The sequence below is a fragment of the Oncorhynchus kisutch genome, linkage group LG19 (assembly GCF_002021735.2).
Source record: "Oncorhynchus kisutch isolate 150728-3 linkage group LG19, Okis_V2, whole genome shotgun sequence".
NCBI lineage: Eukaryota > Metazoa > Chordata > Actinopteri > Salmoniformes > Salmonidae > Oncorhynchus > Oncorhynchus kisutch.
Genome location: NC_034192.2, coordinates 54,109,468 through 54,120,010, shown reverse-complemented (window position 1 = coordinate 54,120,010; position 10,543 = coordinate 54,109,468). Strand labels below are relative to the sequence as shown.

Genomic DNA, 10,543 nt, shown 5'->3' with positions numbered 1-10,543 from the left:
AGTTATACTCCATATATACCCTCGAAGATGCCACATTTAAATGATAGTTGTCGTTGAAGGGAACCACAGGGTATTGGAACATCAGTGTTTGTTGTAATATGAATGACCGACTATGCAACAACCCCTCAATTGTGGGGAAATGTTAGATGAACTATTTCAATTCAATGCTATTATTGAAGGTCAGTTAAAGAAAAGCAACTTGGATTGACTTTATTATAGTAATTTAGAGCAGAAGTTTTTCATTTAGCTTTGAGAAGGTCTTAGAGCTGATTTATATAGATATAATCATGTGAAAGTTTCACTTTGACGCAAAGGAATGTTCTTAGAATCTTGATGTGTTATTTCAGAATGTATATAATGAGTTTTATGCATACTAACAGCCATTTTCGGGCCAGTCATGGGGGGGGGGGGGGGTTGAGCAATGTTTTCTATCAAGATATTTAATAAAAACTTATCTGAATGAGTTTCTTCTTGACTGTATAGGACACTACTCACCTTAAACAAGACAGACAAAGACATGTAAAACATCTTAATTGTATTCACTTTACAAGAAATACAAAGAATTCTGCATAGGCAGAAGTAACCTTAAACAGAAACACTTCAGGTTTGTTTGCCAACTAAGTAAAGCATCCATCCCTCGTGGAGAATTCCCCCAAACCCTCCCATATAAAACTAACTTAAACGTGCTCTTGGTTCACCATGTAAAATGACAACTTCACACACCATTATTTTAACATTGTTTCAGACTTCAACAGAAAGGCTAGATATCTTTGCAGCTACTGGAGAAAAGTCCAGGAACACCTAGAAGACTATTTACAGAAGTGTTGGTTCATACGCTCAGATATGACAGTCCGGCAGGGTCAATGCTTTTCACTTATGAAAATGTAGAATTGGAATTTGGTTTACTTTCTGAATTGACTGGAATTTAAATTGAATTTACCCCAACCCTGAAGTCAGTCACTTAACGGTCAAATAAAAGCTCAGATCAACATAAAGTGAACTACTGTGGGTTAAATAGACAGACTGGGTCAATCACAGTTGGTTGTTTTGAATCTTCGTTAAAACAACAAAACACACACTTCCTGGTAAAGATGAAACAACCACGGTCATAGTTTGTGTTGCTGCAGTCATGTCATTAACAACAGGAGGAGAGGATGGAAACAAAACGGCTCTCATTTCTACCAACCTAACTTCAAAGGAGCCTCTCATGAATACAATCAGTCTAAAACAATACATTTCCCAACCCTCACTATAAATTGGCTCAGAACTACAAAACCCATCCAAAAGACCAGGTGGGAACTACAATTCCAGTCCTTCCAGCTGAACACATGCTGGGTTAAAGACCTACATCCCCCATCCTGACCCCAGGCCATTGGAACTCCTGCCTCCACTGCCGCCATAGTAACTGCTGCTCATACCGCCCTGGTTACCTGACAGGAGAGAGATACACACTATAGGACCGAGGAGTTCAGAGATCACAGTCTAAAGCTTGACAGTCCGGGTCATGCGTAGATACATGTGAACAGGTGGGTGTGTTTTACAGAGCTGATACTCACTATAGTCACTGTAACCTCCCATGCTGCCCTGGCTGCTGTAGCCTCCAGAGTATCCAGAGCTCAGCCCTCCACTGCTATAGGAGGACTGGCTTCCCATACCCCCCTGCATCGGACTGCCGTACGAGCCATTACTGCCCCCTGCTGTAGAGTTCAGGAACAGCTCCACATAGCGGTGCTCTGCAGGACAGAGACAGCTGGTTAGTACATGCATTTCATCATATTAAGGTGGGAAGGCTGGGGAGGAAGAGAGAGAAACATTTTTTAAGAGTGCCTTTCATAATGGCGGTGGCCGGCTAAAACGTATAAAAAGACTCACGCATGTTGGCCTTGTCCTTCGACATGGCTGCCACAGCATCCTCATGTGTAGCAAACTCCACGTCAGCCTCTCCTGTCACTCTGCCGTCAGGACCGATCTCTACATGCACTCTCACTGGGTTCAGAGGAGAGAAGAACTACGGAGAGAGAGAGGGAGCAGTGTTATTCTCATCATCTCTCACACAGACCATTCTTAGTAGGAGATCCTAGAACTCACATTGTAGATGTCAGTCTCTGTAGCTCTGTAGGGCAGACCCCTCATGTGAACACAGTGACCCGTGGTGCTCTGGAAGGAGGAGCTACTGTCACCATACCGCCCATCAGACACACCTGAGGTTAGACACATACACCTTAGTTATGGAGAGACTGGTCTGGGGCATGGAGACATCATACCGTCATGATAGAGGGCTAGGAAGAGCATGACTGGAGACATCATACCGTCATGAAAGAGGGCTAGGAAGAGCATGACTGGAGACATCATACCGTCATGATAGAGGGCTAGGAAGAGCATGACTGGAGACATCATACCGTCATGATAGAGGGCTAGGAAGAGCATGACTGGAGACATCATACCGTCATGATAGAGGGCTAGGAAGAGCATGACTGGAGACATCATACCGTCATGATAGAGGGCTAGGAAGAGCATGACTGGAGACATCATACCGTCATGATAGAGGGCTAGGAAGAGCATGACTGGAGACATCATACCGTCATGATAGAGGGCTAGGAAGAGCATGACTGGAGACATCATACCGTCATGATAGAGGGCTAGGAAGAGCATGACTGGAGACATCATACCGTCATGATAGAGGGCTAGGAAGAGCATGACTGGGAGACATCATGTTACGATCCATAAACATTTATGACTGATAACGGCTCCCAATTAATCCAGTCGGCTGAAACAAAACAAGATCTTCTTACACTGTGCAGACATCACACACACCCTCTCCCCAACACACACCTCCACCATAGCCTCCGCGTCTAGCCCTGTCGTAGGAGCCCCCTCCTCGGCCCCCCATCATGTTGTACCCACGGCCCCCAGACGGTCTGTCATAGGGCCCCGGTCTCTGCATCCCCATAGGTTTCCTCTGGGGTTCGTAGTGGGTCCTCACCTCGGCACGGCTGCTCTTGAAGATCTCAATGTACCTGAGATACATACAGTACACACACCACCATGAAGACCACCACACACAGGAGGAGGTGTAGACTAGAGCTAGTTACTGTACAGCTCCTAAGGCTGAATCAATGTGTCTGTTCAAATGGAAAGGGTACCAATAAAGTTGGGTGTTCAATATGCAGGTGATAAGCTGACATTTTGGTGTATTTGCTTGTCATTGAGGGTACTAATAAAGTTCAGCAATTCAGGACAAGTGCTGCCAAGTGCAGTACTGCTCCATAGGTAGGTGAGTCTTGAACTATGTGAGACTTGATCTGGTGGGTAACAGTATACTGTCTAGTATAAAAGCCTTGACAGTACAACAGGCACTTTTCTTATGGTCACCTGCAGATACCCGATACAGTTAACACTGATGTTACAGTACAATCTGTCCCTGCTATGGTCATTGTCCTGTTGTTATCCATGGAGACCCACTCTCTGAGCATTACCTGTGAGTGACAGTGTGCAGGGTCCGTGTCCTCGTGTTGATTGGCCCTCAGTGAGTTAGAACACCTGGGAGAATCCTGTCTGTCTATTGGCTACCTGTAGTGATGTTTAGTGCCCAGGAACCAATCAGCTTCACTCTTAAGAATCAGGGTCAAATGGATATGCCCAAATTCAACTGCAATTTTTACTCTGCACTCTCAACCAAACTTGGTGACAAACCTGAGAGCTTACAAGACACCTCGGCACTAAACTCAGAATATGATCTATCTCCCAATGGTTTAAGAACAAGATAATGTGCTTCATTTTCCCAAAGACTGCTGTGAGTGAATGAGTGTTAGTGTGTTCTGATCTAATATTGTAACTATGTGTCTTTACAATCAATATCTGAGTATGTGTTGTCTTAAATTAACTGTTCTGTTGAGTGTCAGTTATACCTGTTAATGTTTGTAAGTTGTACACCATAAGAACAGCAACTTTATCCAGCCAACCAACCAACCATCCCCACCTGTGCCCTATTCTTTCCTTGTGTTTCTTTAGAGCCTTTTCAGCTATATCCTGTGAAGCAAACTGCACGAAGGCCTCCCCCGTACTCCTCCCCTGGAAGTCCAGCGGCAATGTTATCCCATTTGGCACGATTTCCAACCCTTCAACCCAAGGACAGATAACCCCAGTGGGGGACACAGTAAATCACATGCCCAGTTACAGAAAGGTAGCTTTCTCTGTTGTTGCTTTATTTATTCATGAAAACGATGCATTACGACATGTACTGTACATACCAGGTGAGTATTTTTAACCAATGAGACTCAGCAACCATTCAGGCTACTTACTTTTACTGCATTTGGGGGAACATAAAGGAGGATGAGAGGAAAGAGTGTCGAGAGAGAGAAAAGGTGAGAAAATTAGGGAGAAAATTAGAAGGAGAAAATTAGGGGGAGAAAATTTGAGAGAAAATGAGAGCGAGAGAGAGAAGGATACAGAAGAGGAAGCGACTGTAGGTGTGAAGGAATGAAAATAAGTGGCTCTAGCAGTACTTGTGTTACCTTTAGTACCCACCCATTCTATAATTGTCCCAGTGGGATGAATTACATCTTTGTTATGATATAGTGGGTTCATGGGAAAACACCAAAGGACAACTGTCAAAGAAAAGTGACAGACGGGACTAGCATGTCAGGCCAAATTATTGTACAGAATAATTCATTTAAAAAAAGTGTTTGTTGGGACCAAACCAGTGAGAGAGAAACTTAGATGATGGGGGAAATCCTGGACAAACTATAGCTTATATAATGTAAGTCGCTCTGGATAAGATTATCTGCTAAATGACTGAAAAATGTAAATTATCCTGGATCATTGATGAGGGCGGTCCTTACCTCCTCCTACAGGATGTTATGGGGGTGTTCATGTGAACCAGTGGGAGCTAGCTACTGGTACCTGAGAGGAACTGGACAATCTCCTCCTTGCTGCAGCCGAAGGGGAGGCCTCGGAGCCTGACTAGGCCGTCTCCAGTCGTTTCTGGGCTGTTTGGACCAGAATGTTTCATCACCCAGTCCATTTCCACGTTGTTGGATTTAAACACTGTGGACAAACAAGTCAAGTCAACACAAAGACCAAAGTCACTACTGCTAGTGTTACATAGTGTAAAAAGTTAAGAAATGTAGCCTAAAGTGAAGTCCCAAGGCACATATTATGCTTCAGCTGCAAACACTGAAACTTCAGGAAGACTTGGACAGTGACACACAAACACACACACCTTCCACATATCTGTGGCCCATGGTTTCTCTGTCCTTCTTTACAGCGATCTTCAGGTCATCCTCATTCTCCAGCTCAACGAAGGCCTCTCCGCTGGGTCGGCCCTCACGCGTGGAGGTAAAATGGATGCTGGTGCCATTGTTGGCGATTTTACAATCTATATGCCAAGAAGAGGGTAGAGGGACTCACAGTTATCTCAGATGTGAGAGGTGTTGGCTATAAAGGTGTTGTAGCAAGCTATTCAGGTTTTATCGTAAAGGTGTTATTACCTGAGAAGAACCTCCGTACTTCATCCACAGAGCAGGACCATGGTAGGCCTCTCACACGCACCACGTAACCCTCTCCATCAGACATGGTCTCTTAAACCTGAGGAAATTAAAGAAGCATCAGGGTACAGTATGTTTGCAATGCTTAGATAACGTTAGCTAATTACCTTTACTCAGCTAGCTAGTTACCTAGCTGGCCAACATTGTATTTTACTTTTAGGTAAGTGAATGAAGTTATGTAGCATTTGCAGCGATTTAGAATGTATAACGTCACAAGACATGATTAGCTATCTAACAGGCTAGCGCATTATGAATGTAGCTAGCGCATTGTTGCTTCTAGCTAGCTAACGTCAGTTATATTCATTTAGCTGGCTAGCTAAATCCATTATCACGAAACATACTATTTAATTTACACATAACAAACTAGCTAGATTAAGTCAATGTGTCTAACGTTATTAGATAAGAATAATTTCATTATCGTCGACAGTCAGACACAAATGTCAGGCCTGGCGTTAGCTAGATTAGTTAGCGCTTAACGTTCGCTACCTGGCTTGCTAGCTTGATCAAATTGGCTGACCTAAACAGCAAGCAAGGACTCACAAGCTAAAGGTATTATCACAAATCACATTCGTTGAAAAATAAACATAGATACCTGTTAATTTGAATTCAGTGACAATACTATCACTACCACGATTGGTAGTATAGCTAGCTAGCTGTGTTTCGGGGTGTCAGGGCGGTCTGTTTCTGCTAGCTAGCTCCTAGCTTGCTAACTTGGTCCACGCCCAAAAAGTATGACGTAGCCTATCTGGGCCCTGTCTGTGGCCCCATTTCACTGAGGAATCTTTCAAATGAAAACTGTACCAATGCTGAAGACTAAACGACACCTATCTAGTTTCTTGGGAAACTTGCAAGCTATTTCTTGCTGTCAAATTTAACATTTACATAGCTTTCCAATGCTCTTGAGAAAAAAAATGCACTCACATTACTCTAAGGTACATTCCTAATATAAAATGTAAGCACCTATAGGGGTTCCGCCAGTGTTGCAATCTGAGGAACACCTAAAGGTGCCTCCAGAAACCTTTTCTTATTAGAGCAATGGGTCCGTGGGGCGACGCACAATTGGCCTAGGATGTCCGTGGGGCGACGCTAACCAAGGTGCACGGTGTTTCCTCTGACACATTGGTTGAGACAAGATAGTTATTACTAACAACAATTGGGTACCACGAAAAAGGGGCTAAAAAGAAAAAAGTAATTGAGTTAAAGGCAGCTTCTTTTAGACGTCCATTAAAATGGGCAACAATAGCTTTTTAGCAAGAAAATATTTCTCAAGAAATAATTTACCTAGGACTGTCTGAGTGGGGGTGGGGGTGAGGGGGGACTGAAAAATAGCGGAGGATGAGGGGATTTGATTAATCTGGCCTGGGTATGTGTTGCGTGCCTCCTAAAATGAGGGAGGTTCAGGAGTCATGAGCAAGAGAGCAAGGAAGCCCCAGTAGCACAATCGTTTATTAGAAGTCCCAACTCAACAACAACAGGTGGAAGAACACGCCCAAACGAAGTCGCCACACACAGGGAATAAACGCAACACACGGAGGAGAAACCTCTACTCCTGAAAGAAAATCCCGTGGCGCAAACCCCCCCCCCCCAAAAAAAAAAATCGAACATGTATTTTGTAGAAAGGAGATGTGCGTTTCTGGATGATGCAACATGCTGCCTTCTTGACAACATGTACAGGTCACAGACCGGTGTCTGGTCTATAATCGAATTCGCCCATTGGCAGAGAGGTTTGGAACTCTCTTTGCTTTCAGGAACCTTTTCCCTGAGGAATCTTTTAAAAAGGTTCCTCAAATAACCTTTTAGGGCGTTAAGGTTCCTGTAGGAAACTTTTATGTCCCATGTATTCCATTATGAACAATAACAATAATAATACTATTAAGAATAATAATACAAATAACATTGAGTGGTGAACTTGTAAAGTCACAAATTCATTTTATTGACTTTAAAAGTCCCAGAAATCTCACTTGCAGACGTCCCAGAAATCTCTGGTCTCCCTTATCCATCTCTACAGCAAAAAGTTTGCCATTCCTACATTTGTTGGTAATTTATCTCCCTCGTCAATTCCCAGAACACATTTCTGAATGAACAGCGTAGTGCTTTTTAATGATGCTGCATACTCAATATTAAAAAGGAAATGGACCCCCCATTGCCACTCCCAATCCCATGGAGATGTCCTCCAGCTCTTCAGTGAGTAGCTCCTCCCCATCCAGGAAGAGTTGAATGTGGCTCTCATCCGTAAAGGTATTCCCCTCACTGTAAAAAAAAGTAAAACAAAAAAAAGTAAAATGAAGGTTACTCAAATCATATTTCAAACAGTAAGTTAACAACTGAGCACAGCACAGCACACCTTACACATTACTACTAACTTTGCATTTATTTATTTGTCTGTTGGGAAATACATACCCTGTCACGTACAGCCCACTTGGATCGTCTTTGAAGAGGTAGGGGAGGAGCAAAATGGCTGCAGTGACCTTCAGGCCTGTGTAATAGGGTGTGTAATAAAATGGCTGCAGTGACCTTCAGACCTGTGTAATAGGGTGTGTAATAAAATGGCTGCAGTGACCTTCAGACCTGTGTAATAGGGTGTGTAATAAAATGGCTGCAGTGACCTTCAGACCTGTGTAATAGGGTGTGTAATAAAATGGCTGCAGTGACCTTCAGACCTGTGTAATAGGGTGTGTAATAAAATGGCTGCAGTGACCTTCAGACCTGTGTAATAGGGTGTGTAATAAAATGGCTGCAGTGACCTTCAGACCTGTGTAATAGGGTGTGTAATAAAATGGCTGCAGTGACCTTCAGACCTGTGTAATAGGGTGTGTAATAAAATGGCTGCAGTGACCTTCAGACCTGTGTAATAGGGTGTGTAATAAAATGGCTGCAGTGACCTTCAGACCTGTGTAATAGGGTGTGTAATAAAATGGCTGCAGTGACCTTCAGACCTGTGTAATAGGGTGTGTAATAAAATGGCTGCAGTGACCTTCAGACCTGTGTAATAGGGTGTGTAATAAAATGGCTGCAGTGACCTTCAGACCTGTGTAATAGGGTGTGTAATAAAATGGTGGGATTAGAATCAATAGAATTAGAACAGCTGCATTATTGTAGAGATTCAGCAACTCCACGGCACACCCCCCTCTGCAATGATTTTGTCGGCCATTGGGTCGAATCCGGACAGAATGTTTCTGTCCAATTAATTCCATAACGAATTTGCTTCTCATCTCTGAGAAAATCTGAAAGTCTATTTGTTTATAATGCATCATCAATATATCTTAGATTCAGATGGAAGTACCTGGTTATGTTACATTAGTTGTGCTTTTTACCATTTCTTTCTATCAGACTTTTTGTCTACTTACAATGGCTGACAAATGGAGTGCTGGGCACTGTTTTAAGATATCCTTGGTGCCTTGTTTCATAAAAACGTTATTTTTCAGTCCTTTTCGTTTTGTCTTGTAGGGAACTTATGTTCGGTCTCTTTTCTTGGCAGTCCACCTGCATCTGTTCAACATGTAACTCTTGACTGAAGGAATCCTCACCAATCTCAATCTGAAAATCAGATATAAATATCATCAAATGTTGATACATACAGCATCAAACACGATCCAAGTCTATAGAAAAAGGCAAAATGTCCTTTATTCACAAAGCATCTCAGAGTGCTGTTGTAGGATCAGGTCCACACCTGTCCATACAATCGTTTATATGATCTTAAAAACAGATCTGGGATCAGCGGTTCGACTTTGACAAACTGAATATGGGCCCTTATTTGTATACCAATAGTTACCTTGGCTATTTTGGTCAGGTCTTCATCTTTGATGTCATCTGGGTTTATTTTTTCCCTTGCCCCCTAAACTTCTTCTGCATTTCCTGTACTTGTATTTATTCTTTATCATGCCGTGCCATGACTCCTTAAAAAATAAAATGTGGAGAGGAGAAATGATGGATTATTGGGACCGAGGTCAGAGGAGCAGAATAGAGATGGTCTTGTTATGCTGCTGGAAATGTGATGGTTTAACAATGTGAGAAGAAAATATCAGAGCCAGCACATTATGATCTGGGTAGGCACAATAGTGTAAAAAGGTTATTAGCGTGAGTATGAAAACTGAAGAATTCGTACATATCCCTTCACTGTCTGGTCTCTCAACGAGAGTAGAAACATACAAGAATACAGTTAGACTAACAATTATGTTCATAATACAAATGACATTGACTGATGGTGTTGATTATCATCATGTAGAAGTTGACTATGTGCTATGCTATAAGCTGCAGTGATTATGAGAAGACAGAGTATGGAGGACAGAGACAGGAGAAGGGCTCAGGCTGATGCACACACACACACAAACACACACACACACACACACACACACACACAAACAAGCATAATGTATGAACTTATTTCATTAACATTAAGCTAACATCAGTTTACTACATAACTATACTCACCAAGTATAGGTACACATGAAGGCAAACAACACCTGCCCAATCTGAGACCTCCACTTCGAGAGAACCGCAGGGCAACGGAGATCGTCACATTTTCTTTCAGGTTTTTCTTTTAATACGTCTGGAAATTCTGGAAGTCTAAAAGCCCAGATGGCCAGATTCGGGCTGAATTATGTTTCCTGTTGCTGGCCAGTTGATATATCATGCTGAAGGCCAATTAGTGGGTGATTTTGCTGGGCAGATCCTGGGTCATTTTGCTGGACAGATGCTGATGTAACGGATGTGAAATGGCTAGCTAGTTAGCGGTGTTCGCGCTAAATAACGTTTCAATCGGTGACGTCACTCGCTCTGAGATCTTGAAGTAGTAGTTCTCCTTGCTCTGCAAGGGCCGCGGCTTTTGTGGAGCGATGGGTAACGATGCTTCGTGGGTGACTGTTGTTGATGTGTGCAGAGGGTCCCTGGTTTGCGCCCGGGTATGGGCGAGGGGACGGTCTAAAGTTATACTGTTACACTGGGTCATTTTGCTGGACAGATGCTGCTGGGTCATTTTGCTGGACAGATGCTGGGTC

At 43.1% G+C, this 10,543-nt stretch overlaps 1 protein-coding gene and 1 long non-coding RNA gene across 3 annotated transcripts; both read right to left on the bottom strand.

Moving 5' to 3' along the window:
• Positions 1-518: 518 nt before the first annotated feature.
• LOC109864997 (heterogeneous nuclear ribonucleoprotein H-like) lies at positions 519-6,284 on the bottom strand. Of its 2 annotated transcripts, none has more exons than XM_020453105.2 (10): positions 6,139-6,284; positions 5,490-5,586; positions 5,222-5,377; positions 4,903-5,046; positions 3,980-4,118; positions 2,833-3,017; positions 2,089-2,201; positions 1,873-2,008; positions 1,557-1,733; positions 519-1,430 (listed from the first exon to the last, which is right to left on the bottom strand). In XM_020453105.2, the coding sequence occupies exons 2-10, from the start codon at positions 5,572-5,574 to the stop codon at positions 1,345-1,347; spliced, it is 1,221 nt and encodes a 406-aa protein (XP_020308694.1). In that variant the 5' UTR covers positions 5,575-5,586; positions 6,139-6,284; the 3' UTR covers positions 519-1,344. The 2 variants fall into 2 exon arrangements, with proteins under 2 accessions (XP_020308694.1, XP_020308696.1); XM_020453107.2 differs by having other exon boundaries at positions 1,326-1,434.
• Positions 6,285-7,141: 857 nt separating this feature from the next.
• Positions 7,142-10,331, bottom strand: LOC116355073 (uncharacterized). The gene is made up of 5 exons (XR_004204292.1): positions 9,978-10,331; positions 9,319-9,442; positions 8,894-9,083; positions 7,947-8,022; positions 7,142-7,796 (listed from the first exon to the last, which is right to left on the bottom strand). It is a non-coding gene; the product is annotated as an uncharacterized LOC116355073 (long non-coding RNA).
• Positions 10,332-10,543: the final 212 nt, after the last annotated feature.